Below are 22,827 nucleotides of genomic sequence, written 5' to 3' on the forward strand. Positions count from 1 at the left end.
CATCCTAACATTTTGTAATGAGGACATTTCAGCAATGTAATGAAGAGTTACACCAGCTTCAGGCACCAGCACTGAGACTGTTCAGGCAGATATTTCCAATGCCATCCTAACTAGGGCTGTCTTATTACAAAACTGTTTGTAGAACTGACTGTTAGGCTGTATTTCAATGAAGTAATACCATGTTTTAATTTCTTATTTCTCAATCTACTGTTCTTATCCCCTCATGGGTACAATTGAAGTAAAACCAGAAATCCCTTCTCCTCCCACAAACACTTCAGCTCATGAAACATATTTGCTCCATTTTTTCTCATATTCACCATCTGAAATATTTTTTTCATATGAAAGAAAAGATAGGATGATAGAATTCACTGGAAATGTTGATTTAATAAAAGGAGCAACTGAAGAACCTAAACAGGACATTGTACTTGACCCAAACTATTCACACCATTGCCACAAAACTACTGGCCTGACACTGTACCTGGCTGAAATGCCAATCCTAGCCTTCAGCCTTGGTTAAAATAAAACTTATCAAATGCCACTGTTATTTGCTTTGAGGTGAAAATGGCATTGGATTTTAAAACATCCATCATTCTTTTAAGCACCACATTTTGGCCCTTGATAACTTTGTGATCAGACAGAAATTAATGACATCCTACACGGAGCAGCTAAATTTCCTCCCTGTCATTTCTGCACATGGCCCAACTCCAACATCCAAGAACGTGGGAGGACAAACAGCTGACTGACTCAGTCCCAGGAATCCTAAAAGAAGAGCAAAGGGATGCACTGCAACCTGCAGACTTACTAACACAGCACCTGAGGAGCCAAACAAACTTCCAAAGCCTCCCTTACGGGCACTCTAATTTTCTGCCTTGTATTGAAACACTTTGGATTTTTAGTTAGAAAATCACTGTGAAGGATCTAGACTAGGCTGTAACCCAATGGGCTAAACCCACTCCTTCATGTATTTTTGGCATAACATTAGCTTTGCTGTAAAGATTTCACTTGTGATTTCACCACTCACAGCAGGTACAAGCTCTCCTGCTTTCCAAGCCTTTGATTTTCATTTGCCTGTCAAGAAGGAATGCCCAAGGGAAAACCTCTAGCCTAGAACTGGGAAGTTAGATTTGTTAAATCAAGTGAAATAAAACCTATTTTGGTTTTTCTGATGCCACTGGATTGTTCTGATGCTTTAATTTTGCAAGCACGTAACTTGAGGATCACAAAGGAGCCCTGCAAGCTGCAAAATTCATACTGCATCACTGCTAATTAAAAGGAGCTCATTTATTTTCCATCATTTTAAATCATTATCTATGTTTTGATTTTTTTCTCCCAGGACTTTTTTTCCCCCCCAGATGATTAAATTAACAGCACAGCAAGCAGTTTTATACCCCTCCCTGCTCCCACTCATCCCCGCCAAGTGATTTGTCTCACAACCAGTTCTGGACACTTGGCCTCCTCTGAGGTTGTCCTGTAGGGAGAGTTCATCAAATGCTGTCAGTGTTCTCACCTCTGCACATTGTAAATCCCATTTCAAACCCAGAAACTGGTCATTGAGGTTGAGCTCTCATTTTTAATGAGAAGGGTTGTATAAATCTACCAAGTTGTTGATTGGGATGATTTAACCTCTTTTCCCAGGGCAGGCAGCACAAGCACTTGCTTTGCCAGTAGACTTATGTTTTATGCACTGAATGATCTTCAGTCTCTCCTGATCTGACATTCAAGCTCACAATGACAAGGTGAAGCTCAATCTGGCAAAGCACAGCCTATGAACAAAACTGGCTCCAGGGTGTGTCTAAATCAAACAGAAATGTCTATGTCCATGGCCCTGTACCATCATGGTTCCCGGTAGTTTTGGAAGCCTTTTCAGCCTTATCTTTTGTCTTTCTCCTCCAGTTCTCCACTGTACCTCTGTGGTACAGAGCTCTGCCACCTCCTTGTCCCCATGGCTTTGTCTCCTCCTCTGTGCCCATGACAGCAGCTCCTCACCCACAGGTGATGCCTTCCAGTGGCTTTCACTGATCCTCAAATGCATCCAGGTCTCTAAGCTCCACTGATTAAAGAAGATGTAAATAAACTGTATTTTGGGGGTGTGCCCATATTCCTCCAAGGAGCAAGTCCTCGTGCCAGTTTCCCATTCAAACAATGGATGGGTGGTTTTGACAATGCACTTGCAAATTGTGCTCATTACCTATTTAGCACAATGTGCTATAAATTTTCTTCCATTATAGCTGTGCTACTAAATAAATAATTGAGCTTTTTATGAATAGGACTCTAGCTTTGGGTTTTTTCCTTGATGAACACAGAGGAAGGCCATAATAATGATATTCTGTTTGACATTTTATATGCTGAAAGATTAATTCAGTTTTGGAACCACATTTAGTTTTTTTTCCCTAAGCATGAGTAGCAAATTATAGATAATTCTGACATCTAAGGAGTTGGCTCAGATTAAAGGTGTGCAACTGGTTGAACAAAATGTTTATGATTCCACAGGCAATCGGAGTTGTGCCATTATTCTTTGTACCTGTTATTATCTGATTTCATAAGTGCACGTTCTACAAATACCAGGTCTGAAAGTGTAGCCCATTGCACACGGTATTTGGAGCTTTGTTTCAGGGCTGTGTTTGCAGCTGCACCATTTGTAAGGAAGGCAGTGGGCAGGAGCAGGGATTTGGTTGCTAAGGGTTTGCAGACTTGCAGCCCTGCAGGAGCTGTGCAGCACAGCTCGTACACTGCGGGATCTCCCAAGCTCCCGACTCCCTCCCACCAGTGACCAGCAGAGAGGTGGGTTTGGCGTGCTGAAACATCACTCCTGCTCGCAGCAGTACTGAAACAAGCTTGGACTGTGACATTCAATCCCTCAAAATCAGAGCAAACATGCAAAAGCTGCCCGTTCCCAAGGCTCAGCTCCACACGCACACGGAGCCGGCACTGGGAAAGGATCATTTCAGAGCAAAGAAACACAAAGTGGGACGCTGAAACACGAACCATTAGCAGTGTGGTATCATTGTACATGTGCCCCCAGCCTACACGAGGTGCATTCATCTTTTAAATTTATCTTTTAAACGTCTGGGCTCAGACAAGACCACTGCAATTAATTGGGGAGTTAAACACTCCCAGATTATCATGCACTGTTAACACCTGCAGCTCTGATCTGCACGCATGGCTTTGATATTATTTCTCCTTTTGACAAGTGGGCGATAGCGGATATCCTTTAAGCCTATATTTAATGAAGCCCCCCATAAATCCATCAACACTTGCTAAGGGAAACTACAATAAAGCTCCTACTGCCATGGGCTCTGCTATGGAGAGAACATTTGGCATTCTCATAATGAAGTTTGAGAGCAGATACTGCTCACGCTGATCTGAGGAAGTGCACTCTTTGTGTAGGATCTTTTTCTTCCATAATTATATGTTGTGGTTCAAGAAAACAACACTTCAGTACCTTCTTTTTAAAACCACAGTAGTCAAAATGTTGTTCAGAGAGGGCAGCTGTCAAATCTAAGAAATGAACAAAGAAAAAGGCTTTCTAGACAAATGTACTCTCATTTGTAGTTTGTGTTTGTATTTTGTTAGCTCTTGAAATGATCTGGCTCCTGTTTTTGTGTTGCGCATCCTGTGAGTGTGATAAAAAAATGTAAAGCTATAAAGTGAAAATAAATTGGTACTTGTTACACATTTTATATTTCTAAATTTTATAAAAAGCCTAAACAAAAAAACCTACATAAAGTGGTTATTTTTCATTTATGACTGAAAGAATTGAGTTGGGGAACAGAAGAATAAGTAATGAGCAAATTTTATGTTTTTCAAATCTGGACATCATGAGTTAAGAGGGGTGGAGTACTTTTAATATATACAGAAATTTAGGTACTCCAAAGCAGTACATCACCTGAATGTGTGCTGAACTTTAAGGACCTAAGTAATCAAACTGGTTTCACGGGGAAAAAAACAGTGTGTCAAAAAAAAAAAAAATATCTAAAAAGTTATGTTTGGTATTCTGAACATCTAGACTGCACGGAGACAAATTTTTCTAAAACAAACTTCGCCAAGTGGATCTACAGGACTGTGAAGGGCTGTAAAGCCAATACAGGTAACTCAGTTTAAAAGCATCCTCTGTCATCACACACATAGGACTGCAAAGCCAAGTGAGTGTCTAGGAAGATAATGTGCATAAAAGATTTTGGGACTGATTCTCTAGCTGGACTCGATGGTCTTGGGGGTCTTTTCCAGCCTAAATGATTCTGTGATTTAGGTTCCATGCTTGACTAAATATTTATATAACAGCACTAGACATTGTGAATTTTACTTGATTTGCTTTTTCAGTTTTCTTTAGAGAGACACTCTTACACAGACCTTTAGTCACGTCTAGATTTTGCCAAAACCAAGTATTGGAAAATAAGGCCCATGATTAGATCCACCTGTTCTCATTCTGAATTGAGACATTTTCTGCACGAAGCAATTAAGTCAGAGAAGTCGATCTTTGGACTGTGAGATATGACAACAGAGATGCTAATAAAGAAGTTTGACAGGAGAGGGATGCTGCCATTGATTGGCTGGATGTCCAGCACACCACCAGTTATAACAGGCATAATAAACCAATAAACCAGACAGCTTTGAGTATTGGTGGCATTAACAGCAATCAAAATGTTGCAAAGAACACCACCTTTTATAAGCAATTAACTTAAAGTGCAGAAAACAGAAGACAGGATAACGAAATAGATAATATGGTAATAGGCTTCAGGAGTGTGTAATTCCTGGTTCTTTCCTCTGCCCCCGAGTTGTTTCCTGTCCTGCTGCGGCCGTGCAGTGCCAGACGCTTTTCTAGGTCAGTGGTGAATGTGAGTTGAAGCCGAACACACATGAGTTCAGCTCACCCACACCCCAACGCTGCAGAGCCCTCACCAGGGAGCCCCTGGGAAGGGCACACAGAGAAGAGCCCTCTGGGCTGAGCACACTACACAAAAATCACCAAAAAGCCTCAGCACTGAGCAGTAACCTCACGGGATCACACAGACGGTAAGGCAGCTTTCTGCCTGAGCTGGTATTTTGCAGACAGAAGCCACTGCCTTCCTGCTTCCAAACAGACTGCAAACCCAGCAGTAAACAGTAAAAAAAATAATAAAAAAAAAATCAATGCAGTACTCACCCCTTTTCCTCTGTTTCAGCCCTTCTCTGCCATCCCATCAGCACAAGCACCTCAGCCAGGTCCTTTCCCCTCTGCTGATCCAAGTTCAGTGGTCATTCACCCTTTGCTCCACGTTGTATTTATCAGCAGCCCAGGAAGGCTCCCATCTCCTCCCTGCCAGCTGTGAAAAGGCAATTGGCCTCACTGAGCTCAGCCAGGAGAGCTGTTATCTATGTGATTGTCAGACAAATTTCACTCCTCAAAGTTCCCATTGACTTTTTGGAAAGTTGAACAGAAAGGGTAGGTTAAAAGAAATCTTTTTTTCAGAGGAATATCAGAGCTAATACATTAGAGCTAATGTGCTTTTTTTTTTTCTTTCTAAAGCAATACAACTTTGAGGTTCAAATTTAGCATTTGAAGTAAGTCAGTGTTTACCTCAGCTCATGCAAGCAAATATGCTACTTACACAAAAGCAACAGCCTGCAAATCCTCTGCACAATGAGCAAAGTAAGCAATAACAAATAAGAACAAGAAAGTCCTTTAGGCAAGAAGAGAGGCTAATGAGCAGAGACAGCACACATACCGTGCTCACTCTGCTCTCACACCACTGGAGCTGCATTAGCTCTGGTAACTTGTTCCTAATTTACATCAGCAAAGGAAATAGGAGAATCAGCTGTCTTTTTTAATTGTTAAGATGCAACGTTACTGTAAACTGAACACACTTGCCAGTGTGGGGAGTTACCATGCTGAGTTTCAGAAGGTGTTGGCTCAGCCCTTGCACTTGGAGAGCAGGTAATTCCTAGTCTTGCCTGCTTTGTAAATAGTCTCCCCTGAAGCTCCCTCCAGCAGAAACACCCCAATGGCACAGCCTGCTTCTGCTGTGGGGATGGGGGGGACAGTCCTACCTGTTCTCCACGTTTTGTGATAAGATCCATAACTTGCTGGCAGGGGCTTAGGCAGGGATCCTGCCACGCTCCAGCAGGAGCTGCCTCATCACTGAGCAGAGGTACAGCTTTGGGCACAGCGAGCACTTGACACGGTGGCCTGGAGAGCAAAGGCCTGCAGTGTCTCTGTGCCAAGTCACATCATTTGATCTCACTGCTGGCCACTCAGCCAAGGCAGGCACTGGATGAATCAACCTGATTCCCCTGAGTAACCCTCTGCTGCGGGGATATCACACAGCTGCTTGCCAAAACCTCTTGCTGTCCTGGTTTCCATCAGTTTCCTGACATTTTGTTTCTAAACCAGCACTCATGCTTTAAAAAATTCCTCCCTTGTTTGTCATCTCCCACCTGCTGACCAAGTTAAAGGCAGCAGAGGTCTGATTATGTAATTATATTCTTATAGACAGCCATGAAAAGGCAGGCAGAGCCCCACAGCTTAGCAGCTTTTGAGGTGAAGCAGTTACGTGTGCTCAGCCCTTATGGCACAAGTGCAGAGTCTATATTTAAGGGAGAAAGGGACCCCAAACCTCAGGAGCTGTTTGGATGAGGAGACATCAACAGATACCACCAAGTTACAAAGCCCCAGGACAGCAGGTTTTGTTGGCTTCCTGCTAGAAAACTGCTCTCTTCCTCCTGCTAACAACATACTTTCATGGCATTATGGTACCACTTGTTGTCGATCTATCAGCAAAGAGCAGGCCTTTTATCACAGGTTCTTTTGAAGCCAGGGTACTTCTTCACAATACCCCTGATTGCCCCATGCTGGAGAGCAATTTCCCAGTTAGGGCAGGTCTTTTGACATGATCCACCTCTCCTCTAAACCCACCTCCTCCTCCTTCCCACCACATTGCTCCTTGAGCTGCTGCAGTTAATCCTGCACAGGCAGCACATCCTCAGCACCAGTGTGAGGAACCAGCCTGAAATCCTGCTGCAGTTAATCCTGCACAGGCAGCATATCCTCAGCACCAGTGTGAGGAACCAGCCTGAAATCCTGCCCACTGTTTGAAGGGACAGAGCAGCAGCTCCATCACCAAGCCCATCCAGGTACCCAGAGCAACAACTGCTCTCAAAGCAGGTTGTAAGCTCAGGAGCTGCACACTATCCCCACTGGCATGTGTAGTTTTTACTTACCACCCACTTGCTGTGTTCCTCACTGGGGTTCAGATTCTAATCCCTTGGTTTCCCTGAGCAGAGAAGGGCCACGTCTCCTCTTGCACAGAATATTTTGCACCCAGGGACTATAGTGCTGCTTTTAAACAACTTCATGCCCTAGTGAAGCACTGAATGTTTTCCACCTTCCTGCATATCCCCTGTGTGCTGTTATCTTTCCTTCTGCTCCTATATTTATTTTGCCCTCCTCACACCTTTTCTCAGCTTGGTGGTAGAGCCTAGAGAACAAGTGTTTCCTTTCTGTGTTTCTTCACACTCCCAAATATTGTGCAGTCAGCTGCAGTGCTGGAAATATCAGTTTCTGCACCATTTTCCTCCACTGTTACCTCCCAAGCTCAAAATACATTTGTTAGTTTAAGCTGCAAGAATCAGAACCTCAGCACTTTTCCACTATATCAGGGCTGCTGTTCTCAGAACTGTCTTCCTTTGCTCTTTAGGGGAAGATATTTATCCTTTTTCTGTGCAGCCAGTGTCTTCAGGCACTGGCAATTTGACAACTTAATATTCTTTTCCCTTTGTAGGGTGATCACAGTACAGGAACTGTTGTACATATTCCTGTCACCTCTATTCTAGTGTGGAAATGAACATCCCTGGCATGTTCCAATCCCTGTATCAAACCCCAGCTGTTCCTAAGGAACGGATCTAAAGACCCCTCCACTCCTACCTGGTTCCTGTTGTTTAAAGTAACAAATTAAAGCCACAGATTTCAAGTCCCTGGAGTGAGACAGCATCCTGCCCCTTGAACTCACTCTTCAGGAGACAAAAGCTTTGCCAGAAAAATTAAAGCAAGAAGTGTGAAAAAGCCATCCCAAAATTTATTCTCAAAAATGTCAACAGAAATGCTTCAGTAGATACTCAAAACTACAGAGTTCTCAAAAGTCATACATTCACAATGTAGAAACATGACAATTGGGATGCCTTTTGCATGGTCTATGTAACAATATCCATTTTACAGTGTAAACAGGTACTGGTATGTTCTTACTTACAAGTCCAGCAGGAAAGGCACAACTCGGCATACAGAGATCATAAGCAAGAATCAGGTGCAACAACATTACACAAACTTTTGGTAATCTGCATTTCTGGGGCCTTCCACAACAGAGACTGGACTTGAAGATTTCCTGCAGTCAACAGCGAGATGTCTTTCCATCCTTCAGTCCTTCCATTCCAAATGCTCACTTTCCAGTCTGGTTCAGATCCCATTACACATCCAGTTCCAGCAGGCGTCAGAGGAATTGTGAAAGGTCAGTCCAGTAACTCTTCAGGTGCTTCCACTAATACATCAGGTTTTGGTTTCAGATAGTGCATGGAAGCATCTGCTTGAATCTCAGTCATTACAGTGGTCATTAATAGAAAAATAGACACTACAACTACAAAAGGAAAAAATGAGGTAGATAACTTAGAATCCAGATGACTATCCCAGCAACCTTCATACAATACACATGGATCATTAATTACCATTTTGGTAGAATGCAAATTCACAGACCACCAAGAAACTTAATGACCAGAGTAGGAATGCCATCCAAAAACCCACAAAACATTTAACCTAAGCATGAATACTTCATATTTAAATACAGGTTTACACAGACTGATCTCCTAAATTACCCAAATGAAAAACAAAATAAAAATAAAAATGTCTCTTGCTAAGGAAACCAGTTCCCATGCCCAATTGCAACAGTCACGTGAGATTCCTTGCAGAGCTTTTAGACCTGACTTCCCAAGGCAAGTCTTCCCTTTCAAGAGGAAACAAAAAAAGTATATACATACCTACCCATGCTTGTTTGGGGCTCTTGGTATTGAAATAAAACATCTAGGAAAAACTGCACATCTTTGGAAGTAGGAATTTTGGCACTACATTTGAAGGACTGTCCTAGTAGTAGTATTAAATAAGCAGCAGTCAACAACACAGAGAATTAATTACTTAGGAGCAGTGACTAAAGAAAAACAGCAACTTTCTTTCCATAGAACTTCTGAGGCAAAAAAAAAAAAAAAAGTAATTAAAAAAATTTTTTTGTAGTTTTTTTTAGCCATTGTAGTAAAAAGTACATTCAGAAACCACACAGAGCCAAAAATCCAAACAGAAAAATTCTTCCTAGGAGGGTAGCAGACATTCTAGGATATTTACCCGCATTAATTTCATTTCTCATCAGTAAATAGAACCTTTTCCATCAACAGTAGGTTGCTTCCACTCTATTCGAAACCCCCAAGTATCACTCTAAACAGAGGTAAATATTCTAACCTTTGGAATTTCAAGTTGTAGAAACTTCTGTAAGGCTGTACACATTAAAGTCACACGCAAGAACTACTTTGCAAGACCCGCATCTTTCCAAATAGAAGGAAATCCTAATCTTTATTATTTACTATTTGCAAAGCAATATCATGATTGTACTCTGGGCAACTCTTACAAAGACAACCATAAAATCATTTGCACGTCAATAGGAAAATAGGAGGCTGAAGTGGAATCTCTTAAAAATATATGTTTGTGTATATATATATTTGTTCTTTCTGTACGTCGACTTCACTAGAGTCTTTAACTAACAGCAATTTTGTTCTCCTCCATGAAGTGAGGGAACTGGTGTTTTGGCACATTGTCTGCAGCAGCACCACTGGCCTTCTCTGTTTCAGAACCAGTCCCAGACTGGGTCCCATCTATTTTGGAGACCGTAGCAGTGTTTATGGCCGAGCCACCCCCGATGGTGACCGGGAGGGTGGGCAAACCACCGCTCTGGATCACCGAGATCTCGTTGGTCTTCATGGCGATGCCATTGCTGAGCACTGCTGCGTACTGATTCCACACCGTGGGGTCAATGCTCGCTGAGGGAGGCACTGGGAACACATCCTTTGGGAACATGTCAGATATCTTCTTGGGATCATTCCCCAGCAGAGCCATGGGATTATCAATCGAAAGCCTTCTTCCCCGCCTGGCAGAGTTATTCCACATGTGAGTTCCCACATGGACCTTCCAGAGGGGGGCAAAAAGTGAAAAGAATCATTATTACTGCAGCTCTTTCATGGCATACCCAAGTTCTACTTTGCTTACAGGCAAGTTGCCCAAAAGAAGTCATATTTGCATTCAGGTAAGTGTTTAAGGTGGGTTGTTCTTGTCAACGTTCCATCCTGGCATGTGTAAGATAGAGTCATTCCACTGCCTGACATTACCATGCATCTCTAGAGTTTACTGCTCAAGGGCTCATAGGACTGTGTTTTACATTTATTTTAAGTGGAGTTGGCGAAGATGCCGCTTTCTCCCCCAAAATAAAAGCCACGCTATCTGCTGTGAACAGACTATACTGAAAAAAAAAGCTGGTTAATGAAAAACAACCACCAAGCAATTTGGAAGAGAAACACTAAATAATGAGGAAGATTTCGCCTAAGCTGAAATTTTCCATACCACATTCTGCTAGTGCTTCCAGCAAGGGACTGTTTGCAAACTGCAGAGTATTTTCTCTCCCCGTAAGTATTTTATCTCCCATTTATACAAGAGGATTGAAAAACTTGAAGAGTTTCTCACAGGAAGGGAGAAGCCTCGGTGAGAGTGAGGGAGCTGCAAGTCCCTCACAGGGCAAATAGATTCATCTGACAGTAAGGACAGACTCACAGCACTTCTTCAGCAAGTGCTTAGACACAATCCCCAAGTACTTTGTGCTATCTCAGGATTATCCTGTTTTAATCTCTCCTCATCTCACAGTGTTTCAAGCAGTGCAGTGTAATGCATTTACTCTGCAGGCAGAATTTTGTAGCATTCAGTCTATGAAATGTTTATGTCTTGACACATCCAAATCCAAATGCAAAAGAAAAAAGCAATCTGCTCAGTAAGGGCTAAGCCTTCCCTTCCATCCCAAAAGGAAAGTCAAAAGTCAAGGACAGAAGTGAAGACCTGCAGGCAACCTCAGCACAGTGTTTAGCGAGAAACTGTGTGAAGAAACTCAGGAAGGAGAGACAACAGTCAAAGATAACTATGTGAGGAAGTAAAAGAAGTGTTGCCCCCAAAGGCAGGTCAAATATTAGCAAGTCTTTCCATCTTTAGTATGAGTTTCACCAACAAAGGAGATCAACACCATAGAGATGACCTACCTTCAGGTTTCCTTTTGTGGTGAAGGCTCTCCCACAGATGGTGCAGGCAAATGGCTTCTCCCCAGTGTGGGTCCGCTCATGGATCTGCAGGGCGCTGGCAGAGGAGAAGTTCTTCCCACAGGTAGTGCAGATGTGCTGTTTGGCAGGACGGCAGAACTTGGGTCGTGGCACGAGGAGAGGGGCAACCCCAGGGGACAGAGCTGGTGGGCCAATGAAATGGCCAGTGCTGATGGGGCGATCGCTGGGCATCTCCATCTTTATCAGGGCTGGGGAGGCTCTCACAAAAGCAGCTGGAATACTACTTCGACCTGGAAAGAAAGCAAAGGTAATGTTTATCCCAACCTCATTCTGCTTCAAAGCTTAATTCTGGCTAAGGCTCCAGAGGCCGTGCCTGTGGAGCTGCATGAGCCTGAAAAGCACATCTGCAGAGCCCTCCAGAGACACACGACAGGGCTGCTACTGCACTTCCTGGGACACCCCAAAACAAATCAGTTCACCCCTGTTCTTTTTTGGTGAGCTTATGAGCTAGAAAGTCTTGCTTTCAGGTCAAATTTAGATAAACATTAACCTTAATGCTAAAGAGCCTGAAAAGCCCACATACAATTTCCAGAGTTTCCATGACACATTCTTGGGATAAGCAGTTTTCCCACAAAACACAAATGTGTATCTTTAAAGAGATATAAGGAAGTATTAGGTGAGCCCATGAAATACACTAAGTGCATGGTCTATATTAATTTTAAGAACCTTTATGCTACCCCTTGCAGGAGATAACGGCACTTAAGTCTTTGAATTTTGAGTCTTAGTCAGGGAAACTTAGCAGGGCATATGCCCTTATCCTAACAGAGGAGAAAGAAGAGGGGAAAGCTGAGAAGGCTTTGTTTCCTGCTAGTCCTTTTTAGAGACTGATTTCCTCCAGTCCTACTGCCCCACCCCAAAGTACCACCAGCATTTTGAATTACTCACCATATTCTCCATTTGCAAAGTGTAACCCGGGTTCTTCTTTAATGACCTTCCGACCAATGTTGCCGTAAGTTAAATCCAAAGCACCAACAACCCCTTCCATTTCTGCAGGAGCATTCTCAGGACCCTCTGTTTTATTTCCCGTGCCTGAATCTTCCTGATTGTTGAAGGCGGGTGACTTTGACCTCACGCTCTCAGCTTGGCTGTTGGTTGGGGACAGAGCCTGGAGAGACGCGGACTCAGAGGCAGCAGGACTCCTGCCATTCTGATAATCTGGATCTCCTGCCACAGAAGACGAATCATTTGTCATGCCATCACTTTCTGCTGAGCCATTGTCACTAGACTTCAAACTGCTTTGCCGCTGCAAGTTCAAAGAGCTGACAATCTTCATCTGATTCTCCAGGGCAGTAACACCAGAGAAGGAGGCTGCCGTGGCTGGCGACTCTGATTGTGCATCATACGGAGTAGGAGGTTTTGAAGAACTCCTGGGGCCATCCTGAGCATCCATGTCCTCTTCCATCTCTATGCTTTCCACGGTCTCATCCTGGCGACTGATGTCTCCGTTCTTCTCAGCCACAGCAGGATCCACATCGGTGCTGTCGCAGGTGTTCTCTGGCATTGGCGTGTTGGGGATCTGTCCCCCCATGTGCATGCGGATATGCTGCTGCAGCACAACTGCATTTGTAAACTTCTTCTGGCAAATAGGACACGAATGTTGCATCTTCAAAGGAGTATTGGCCCGGTGGACGCCGTAGTGAGTTTTAAGGTTCCCTTTAGTGGAGAAAGCACGGCCACAGATCTTACACTTGAACGGCCTCTCGCCGGTGTGAGTACGATAATGCATTTTGAGTGAACTCTGGCAGCTCAGCACTCTGTGACAGATCAGGCACTCGTTGGGGTCAGCAGTAGATTTGTCGATATTTTCAACCAGTTGCTGAAGCTTCGACGTCTCTGAGCCCTGCTCGTTTGACCCACTTACATGGAAGATGCTCACACTGCAGGTGGCTTGTGGTGAGCTCAAGCTCTGCTCTGTTCCCGACTCATGGCCGACTGCTCCTGATGAGGAGGAGCCACCCTCACTTTCTGGAGACGGCCTTGACTGCAGATCACTTGAGAACGTACCAGGCAGAGACTCCTTAATGCCTGCTAGGCTGGAGATGGTCTGAGGTGCACCCGTGGCCGCAGAGGTAGGCAGAGTTGTCAGGAGAGGTTTGCTATCCACAATTAGGTTAGACTCATCCAGTGGCACAGACATCCCGTATGGGATTCCAGTGCTAGTGGGAACATTGTCCAGGTGCTCAGGAACCGGGTAAGGATTCATCTTTATGTGAGGGTATTTGTCTTTGTGACGCTGAAAATGCACTTTAAGGTTTCCTTTGGTTGTGAAGCGGTTCCCACAGATGTTACACTTGTAGGGCCTTTCTCCGGTGTGGGAGCGGAGGTGGATCTGCAGGGCACTGTCATTGCCAAAGACCTTCCCACAGAATTTACACTTGTGTTTGAAGAACGGCTCTTCTGCACTCGGTTTGCTTTCAGACACGCTAATGTTGGGAGGTTTCCCCTTCCCCTTCTTTGAGGAATCTATTACAGAAGAAACGGCCGAAAGCGGATTCTGGAAGATGACGGAGTTGGAGGACTGAGGTAGCAAAGGATTCGGGAACTGAGAAATGGAGCCGGGGAGGCTTCGGCTTCCCTCTGGCTTCAGGGGAAAGGAGGAGGACAGCCCAGCAGCCAGCGAGCTGGCGGCTGCAATGCCAGTGTTAGAATGAGGTAGTTTTCCTTGCTTCAAGGATTCCAGTGATAGGCTCTGGCTTCCAGCTTTCTGTCCAATTAAAGCCACAGCAGCCGACAGCTGCTGAGACATGTGAGCGCCCAGAGCTTTTAGTGGATCAGTAGCAGCTGCTATAGAAGGATGCAGGGCGTGGGGAGCCATCATGGCAATCTGAATGCGGATCTGCTCCGTCAGCTGAATCTGCTGGAGTTGCTGCTGCTGCAAACACACGAGCTGCTCCAGGATCATGGGGATAGCATTGAAACTGGCTGCTGAGGAAGAGATGGCATCGGAGGTCCGCTGGTTCACAGCCACTTTAGTGCCACGTATCGTCTGCAAAGTCACATTAGTGTTTGGTACTTTGGATTTTGGTAGATAGCTTAGCCCAGGAGCCGCAGGCGTGACAGGGGGTTCTATTTTAAGGTACATTCCTCCAACTGATTCAGCATCCATTTTTCCTTCTCTCTTTTCCATAGAACCAGTGCAGCCCTTTGCCTGAATGTCCTTGCGTGTCCTGCTATCCATTCGGTCACTTGGAAAGTTCCCTAGAGAAGCTTCAGAGAAGCTCTCGGGGGGTACTGTTCCCTCACTGTCATTCATGATTAGAACAGGTGGATTTTTAGTGCAATTTTTCTTATGCTCAAGGAATTCAGAGAGAACAAAGAATTCTGCACAGCATTTCTCACAGATTTTAGTTTCCTCCACGCGGCACCTTTTGGAACTCATTTCGCCATCTCTATCACCTGGGACGTCTTGTGGACTCCCTTAAAATAAAAGAAAGTCACATTATTAATTGCTAGGTTTAGGCTGAGTATTCACTATTCTTAAGATCACCGATTTCACCTGAATTTCAAGCTAAAAGATACAAAACACTGGAATCAAGTTTGCAAATGAATCAAGTCCTGCTCTTTATTTTGATGACAAACCCTCTGCAGTCAAAAAGAAATCTGCATCTCAGCTGTGTTTTCAATAAAAACAATAATCTAAAAAGACTCTCACAAGGCTCAATGAAAAGGGTTTATCCAAAATCCCTTTATACAGGTAAAAAGAGACAGTGCAGCAAGGCAGCATCTGCAAAACAGCTTAAAAGGAACACAAGGTAGACAGAAAAAGCCTCCTAACACTGAGCAAAACACCACAGAAGCCTGTTTGGCGTTTGTACTTCAGGTTCTAAATCTTTGTTAACCACCTCTCAAAAATTCATACAAGATTGTTAACAGGGGAACTTCAGAACAATACTTAATTGTACACTGATGTATTAAACGACTTGCACTCCACCATAATGACAGTAATAATTACAACTGAAAAGGGCTGACAAAAGGCCAATATTAGCTTTTAAAACCTTCAAAAAAAAACACCCCACCTCTAAAAAGACACAGTAGTAAAGAAGACACGATTAACTGACAGAACCCCCCACACAGGTATGAGCCTATATTGATGCTGGTGATTATTAAAACAAATAATCCAAGTAACAAGTCTTGCTTGCAAAACACACCAAGACCCCGTTTTCAGACCCCCGTTTCAGACCCCGTTTCGCTGCATCTGCAACTCACCCACTTTTGGGAAGGGGCAGGAAGAGCCAAGCTGGGCTCCATGTCCGCTCCTGCCCTTCCACCACCAGCACCCCCCAGAACGGACTGAGCAGAGTTTGCACGCGGACAGAAAAAGAAAATCATTCGGGGAAACATCAGAACTGGAATAGAGGTTAACAGAAACTCTAAAGCAAAACAGGATGTTTTTGCTCGGTCTCGCCATCCTTCAAACAACAAACTCAACACCCAGCTCAAGGCAGGCCAGTACTCAGGGCAAGGGGGGGCAGGAGTGCTCAGGCGGTAAAGCTTTAGAGCTGAAGGGGAAGCGGGAAGGGCTCCAGCTGTATTCCAGCCCCCACAGCTGAAACCTCCTGGAACTCCTATCAATTCGTCTAATTTCGATGGGTGCCAAGGGCGCAGTAACTAAGTAACTTCACCTCCAACAGGCCCAGCAGGGCACACCCCAGACCTGCACACACTGAGAACTTGAGCTGAGATCTGTCCTGCTCAAGCCTCCTGGCTCCAGCACTTCTCTGATCCCACATTACCGGCCCACGCCATTTCACAAGGTGAACCCCAGACTCTGCAAGCACAGGAGCTTTTTGCGGCTTTCATTTTAGAGGTGTAACCGAACCACACATCTGATACATGTGTATATCCTGTACATGGCAGGGTGGAGGGGAAGGATGTCCAAGCACATCAATTTGCTGTTTGAGGGGGGTGTAAAAGCTCTCTAAGGGAGGATATGGCAAACCTTGACACTTCTTAGCTGAACAGCATTGTATGTCTATTCAACACATCAAACTTCAACGGTTTAATGCTGTGTGGCAGAAAGTGCACGCTGAAGTTTATTTTTAAAAATAAACATTTGATCAATTACAAAACATCGCAAGCATCAGAGGCCTGTTCTGCTATGATCTCTAGAGCAATAAATCCAAATCTGTAAAAAAAAATCACATACACTTCTAGTCCTTGAACAGAGAGGAAAAGGGTTCTCAGAACTGGTATGATCAAAAACGTTTGGATGCCTCCTATCTAAACAGGGAGATTTAAATGCTTTTTTCTTCCCTCTCCTTCAGCCCAAACTTCTGTAAGTGAAAGAAACAAGTAAGAGCATGTATCTCCTATCCCGTCATTAAATTGATGCCTCTAACGTTGATTTAACTCTATGCAAAAGCATACAGAGAAATCTAGTCTGCAGACAAGTACAAGTAGTACATAATTCAGAACCTGGACAAGAGAGTCAACCAAGAACAGATTATTTTAAGCTATAATGGGAAAGAAAGTACCTATGTCGAAAAAAAAGACAACAAATCTCCAGAACTACTCTGTACACTGCCTTTAGAGGTCTTCACTGCTCTCCTGTTTCCATCCATTACACAGGTGTTTCATAGAATATACTAAAAAATTTTCCAAATCCCTTAGTTATTAGTCCCATCTTCCAGGCGGAACTATACAGTTTACACGTTACAAAATAACCTCAAGGTTCTCCTTTTTCCATTGGAGCAGAATATGTCTATACCAAAGATTCTTGCCCACCCCCAAGGAGATATTCCAGGATAATGTCTAGACAAGTCCTCAAACTTTAACTTCTTAAAAGCATCTGATCATTTATCTCCCTTCCCTTGATAGTGCTTTCTTATTTTTCTACTTTTCCACTGATAAGACCACACTAAATTCAATGCCACTTTTCCAACCTCCAGCACAGCCCATGCTCCTCATTTTCCTAATTCTGAGGAGCTCTGGTAACTTTTCTGGTCCCAAGCAGCAGTTGCCACCTAAGAGAAAGAAAACTCCAGTACACTGAAGGTACTTGTGATGGGCAGCAGCAGGCAGGTTGGGAGCCTTGCCCCTGCCAGCTCTTGCTGCCACTGTCACATATTTTCGTTTCCAGTTCCCCTGACAGTAAGGCACTAGTTTAGGACTCCAAATAAATTCAATTCAGAGCTTGAAATGACTTGCTGAATGACAAATAGGCAAGTTACGCCTTATTTTCCTTTCTACCTTAGAAAAAGTGGATATAATATCTTCCCCCATCTCATAAAGAATTTTAGATAAATTCAGAAGCAGGACTCTGGGTAACTGTGTAGTAGCTGGAATAACTAAGGAGCAATTTACTGTTTCTTTAAAAACACCAACAGCTTCTGTAAAACTCATCTTGATTTCTAGGTACATCCTCTCCCCGGCACCAAGGGCTGCAATCAGAGCACCTCAGCTCCCCAAAACCTCAGCAGTTATCACTAACATGAATTAACGGTCCGAAACCAGGGGGTTTCCATGCCAAGAAAGCAGCTCTGCCCACATACTGTACAAGGATTTACCGAGGAGAGCCCTGCCACAACAATTGCTTGTGCACTTCACTTAACCCTCTCCAAAGGCTTCCCAGGGATAGGACTTCTACTGTGTTTTTTTTATCTCCCCACTCCCGAATTTCAGGAATGTTATCTCTCAGCATCTAGTTATCCAATAAGTTAGAAGAATGCAGTAAACCCAGCAGGGGGGTTAGATTGAATCACTGACAAATGGATGGAAAAAATCCACTATTGTGTAGGACAAGGCGGTCATCGACAAGGAAGGCTGATAAAATCCACACAGTTCGACTAATTTATTTTTTTTTAAGAGAACCAGCAAAAGAGTGAAATAAGTCTGTTTTGATGTGATTTCAAGAAGGGTGCTGCTGGTCTGCCACTCAACTGAGCCATTAGTGACTTGTTTTTTCCAACTGTAGTTCACGTGAATTGGGATGAAACTGAGCTCAAGTTTTCCCACCCACTTTTTTTTCCAGGAGTTTTAATACCTTTGGTGAGCTTACTTTCCCTACACACTACAACCCATGCACTACTTTCGCTTTAACGTTAACAAAACCACGTACGTCTCCGCTTAAAATTAACTCGTGAAAAATTGATTATCGACCCTCCACTCCAGTCCTAGACATGAAATCCTCTGCCATCAGCTCTCCCTGTTGCTCTCTCAGGCATCGTGGTTCCCTGATGCTTTTTTCCCGTTCCCCGCTGAAAATCCGGGACTTCCAAGAACTGCAAACTGCCCAAAAATTCACTCTCTTTTTCTTTCACTATCAAACAACATTTAACGCATTTCATTTAACTGTAACTATGACAAAATCACCCTCTTGAGTAAGTAAAACATACGACTGCCTACTTACAGAAATATGCCAAAGGCCTTGATGTTTTCTACACTGAATTCATCAGCTGCATTTTTCTAGCCAAGAACGAACCAGAAACGCGTTACACCTACAATCAGGATTTCAAGACTTTAATTGTTTTATTATCTACCTACTGATTCACCCTTTTGGTGACCCACCTATTCAAGCGACACATTCGGCGGAACACAGAACGAACTATCGCGAATAAAACACTTCTGAGGAGCAAAACAAGCGTTAAAACACGCGGGGAAAGTGAAGCTCCGAGGCGGCGGCTCCCGAGGGCGCAGCCCCGCTCCCGACCGACCGACGGCGCCTGGACGGGGCTCTGAGCCCCCCGAGCGCCGGGCCGGCCCTTGGGAAGCGGCTGGAGTTACCTGCGGGCGCTGCCCGGAGCCCCGGCGGAGGTCCCGGTGCCGGTCGGTGGAGGGCACTCACGGCCCGCGCTCCCGCCCGGCCCCGCCGCGGCACCGGCCACCCCCGGGCGGGGCCACCGCGACCCCCCGGCAGCCACCTGAGCCAACAGCGACCCACACATCACCCACGGGACGAGTGGTGCGTTGGCGAGTTTGCCCCAGAGCGCTCCGAGCCCCCCCCAAAGCCGCGGTTCCCCCCAAAGCCCCCCGGCCGCCCTACCTGCCCGGCGGCCCCGCCGCCCCTCCCGCAGCCGCGCAGGCGGCGGCCCCGGACCACACTTAACACTAGTACAGTGTTTAAGAGCGAGCTAAACGGCACAAACCCCGCTGCCAAGGTCAATTGCATGAGAGTCCTAATTGTGAGCCTGACATCAACTTACCACCCACAGCAAGCAGGAGGAGGCAAAGGTTAGAGCAGCAGCTCTGTCAAAACGTCACATGCCGCCGAGCCCAGCGAAAGGGCTCCATCCCTACAACCAATATAATGTTTCACTTACGTAAAAGGAAAAACAAGCCGGGCATCGCCCCCCTCCGCCCCCCGGTACCCTCTCCCCCTTCACACGGCTGCAGCACCCCGGGGGATGCTCCTGCGCCCCGAGGCTCCGGGCCGGGCCAGCCTGTCCCGCGACAGCACCTTCGGGCAACCCAAATTAAACATAAAATAAATCACCGCAAAACTTGGTTTTTTCCTAGTTCAACACCCCTCTCCACTTCTGCAGAGATCAGCGCACGAAGCGGGGATTCAAATAAAGTAAATCCCTAATTTCGCATTGAGAAAAAAAAAATTGAAGTTGCAGTTTGATACTGTATTTTTAAGAACGAATCCGATTTTTAATGGCAGCGATCCAGCACAATGGGTATTTTCAAGCCCTTTGTGGAAATGCTAATTTTCAGTATGTAGCATTATTCCTCAGTGACCACCTGCTGATTTTTTGACCTGTTAATGGATCCCCAGGTTCGCGGGACACTAACCCGCCGCATTGTTCACAGAGGTGGGTCCCAAATCGCTTTGCGAAAAAAGGGAACACTTGCAAAAGAGGAGATAAGGGCTTGATTTTATTATTACGATTATGTGTATATCCTCGATAATGCCCCAGACAAATCCTCGCGGAATTTCGACTTTGTTACAGAGCTTCATCACTTATTATTTATGGGCACACCTGGAGGGGGGAATAAGCAAGACTATTTTGGATATTGGCGGGCGGTCCGAGCCATCGGAGCCGCAGCCAAGGTTTGTATTTCTGAGAGCGGAGATCCCGCAGGACGGGGCTCAATGCGGGACCTTCACCGGTCGCCGCCGGAAGGTCCCGGCCGGGCAGCGCACGGCACCTCCGCTCCCCCCAAACCCCCAAACTCCCGCCGCCCCATGAACGGCAGGAGAAGCCTCCCCAGGCACGGCCAGAGTTTCACCAGGTCCCCCGGCCTGTGCAGCGGCTCCCAGAGGGATTTCGGCCAGGGTTTGGTTGTTAAAAGAGAATGGGGTAAAAAAAAAAAAAAAGCTCCAACAACAACAACAAAAAAGCAGCTGGCCATTGCCCCGGAGAGCGCGGTGTGGAGCGATCCTCCCTCCCTCCCGCACACCTCCCCCGCCCCAGCGGCCGCATCAGGAGTGATTAACCCTTTTGTTTCAGCGCGGGGCCGGAGGTGCCTTTCCAGCAGCGGGCAGAGATTTACATGTGGAAACATCACCTCCATCCCCCAACCTAACCATATGCACAAAGGAAAACAGTCATGCATTAAACATGGGATTTATTGCCTTCTGGCCAGCATGCTGTTTCTTAAGTCACCATTAACTGGACCCAACAATTGCACATTTCGACTCAAAGAAGAAAGGGGGGAGGAGGAAAAAAAAAATTAAAGAGCCCGAATCTCCTGCGGGCTGGGAATAAGCAGTTCCTGTAACGTGCCGGGGTATTGATCAGATCTAGGGATGGAAACAAAACCAGTCCTAAAGGATGGCAGTGAACCAAAGAAAGTTCTTGGGGGACACACAGAAACGTTTGGGCACAACGACCACAACAACTGTGAACAAACGCAACCCGGGTCAGCCCCGCTCCCCACCCGGGACGGGACGTGCCCTCCTCCCCGCCGCAGTCCCGGCTGGGAGCAGGACGGGCACCGCTGGAGCGTCCCCGGCCCCGAGGGCGGTGATAGCGGGGGCAGAGCCCCCACCGGAGCCAGGGAGCCGTCAGCCCCCGCAGCGGGAAGATGCTGCTCCGCCGCGGGAACCGGGCACGCTCCGGGAACGCCGGCCCTTTCCCTGCACGCCCACCCCACCGGGAGCTGAGGGCTTCGTTGAGCCAAAATTTCTTACTCTCCCATGGCAGGGCCGAGGGCTGCGAGCTCCCCAAAATAGGGGACTGCGATTTGCGGTGGCAAAGTCCCCCACGCCGCCCAAATACAAAGCGCTCACGCACACCCCACATTAGCTCACCGGAGTTATTTTAGGAAGTCGGAAATCAAAGATGGCTGGAGGTCAAGCTACAAAAGGTCCAGGGCGATTGTGATCTCCAACAAAAATAGTCCGAGCGTGGAGGGTTTTCTCCCTTCTTTTTTTTTTTTTTTTTCCCCAAAGCCCCACAAAAATCCTCAAATAACTCCCGAGAAAGTGCTGGATAGATCAAGGAAACCGAACTCGAGCCATTTCCTACCCCTCCGAAGTCGTCTGCAATTTCTTCCTCTGCTCCCCCCACCCGTTTGCCCCCCGCCCACCCCCCCAAATTCTCTCTGCCTCAGGGCATCTTTGGGGTTCCCCTCCCATGAGGCTGCACCCCCAGTGCGGCGGCAGCGGGGCCGGTGGCCCCCGCGCCCCCCACGCGGGACCCGGCGGAGGCTCTGCGGGACCGGGGGGTGCGTGTGGGGCATTGGGGGGGCCACCGGCCGGGCAGAGCGAGAACCCCTCGGGCACCCCCGCGCAGGGCTGCGCTCCGGAGCGACCCAAAGCCGAGCCTCCCGCCCCCCCCCCTCCAAAAAAAAAACGAGGTGCCCCGCTCAGCCCAGCGGAACAACACCGCGCGGGGCTCCGCAGGGTGGGGAGTTCGGAGCCCCAAAAAAGCTTGGGGAAGGCTGGGAGTCGGGCTCGTGGCAGAGCCCGCGGGGGGAAAAGAGAGCGGGATGAAGCACGAGGGTGGAAAAAGCCCCCCGGGAAGCGCCCCCCGCGCCCCGCCGCCGCCTCCGCGCATCAGCCGAGTCGGGACCCGCGGCGGCTCCGCGCCCCCCCTGAGCTCACCACTTGCAGCATCTGGGGGCTGCTCCTCGGAGTTGATGTGCTGGGGCTTCGCCTGCTTCCGTCGCGACATGGTGCACCAGCATCGGGAGCAAAATAGTAGCAATTATTTTCCTCTTCACAACAAATTCCTAGAGTTGGGAAATTACCCCCATTGGGCGGAATGCGCATGTCAGAGTAATTATGATTATCAATAATGCATTGCGATTTATCATGGGTCCCTGACGGCTGATTGGCCTGAGTCCAAGGGCTCACAGATTATTCAAATCAGCCCCATTGATCCGCGCAGCGGGGCACGCTGGGCCATGTAGTCCCCGCGCCCGGCCCGCCCTGCCGGGCCACAAAGGCGAGAGTCCCGCGGGGGCCGGGGCCGCCCCCCCGGCTTTAGGGGGGGCACCGACCACCTCTCAGAGTAAACAAACAACCGGCGGCACGGCCGGCCAGACTCACGACCG

The 22,827-nt window shown here is 46.6% G+C and overlaps 1 protein-coding gene across 4 annotated transcripts; it reads right to left on the reverse strand.

The window, feature by feature from the left end:
* Positions 1-8,029: 8,029 nt before the first annotated feature.
* On the reverse strand, positions 8,030-22,556 carry SALL4 (spalt like transcription factor 4). Of its 4 annotated transcripts, none has more exons than XM_027751913.2 (4): positions 22,376-22,556; positions 12,271-14,802; positions 11,308-11,615; positions 8,030-10,192 (listed from the first exon to the last, which is right to left on the reverse strand). In XM_027751913.2, exons 1-4 carry the CDS (start codon positions 22,443-22,445, stop codon positions 9,764-9,766), a joined length of 3,339 nt encoding a protein of 1,112 aa, XP_027607714.1. In that variant the 5' UTR covers positions 22,446-22,556; the 3' UTR covers positions 8,030-9,763. The 4 variants fall into 4 exon arrangements, with proteins under 4 accessions (XP_027607714.1, XP_039238536.1, XP_039238537.1 ...); XM_039382602.1 differs by lacking the exon at positions 22,376-22,556 and adding an exon at positions 21,581-21,637; XM_039382603.1 differs by lacking the exon at positions 22,376-22,556 and adding an exon at positions 19,527-19,553.
* Positions 22,557-22,827: the final 271 nt, after the last annotated feature.

The sequence above is a fragment of the Pipra filicauda genome, unplaced genomic scaffold, assembly GCF_003945595.2.
Source record: "Pipra filicauda isolate LSUMZ 115617 unplaced genomic scaffold, ASM394559v2 scaffold275_size1018216_pilon, whole genome shotgun sequence".
NCBI classification, from domain to species: Eukaryota; Metazoa; Chordata; class Aves; order Passeriformes; family Pipridae; genus Pipra; species Pipra filicauda.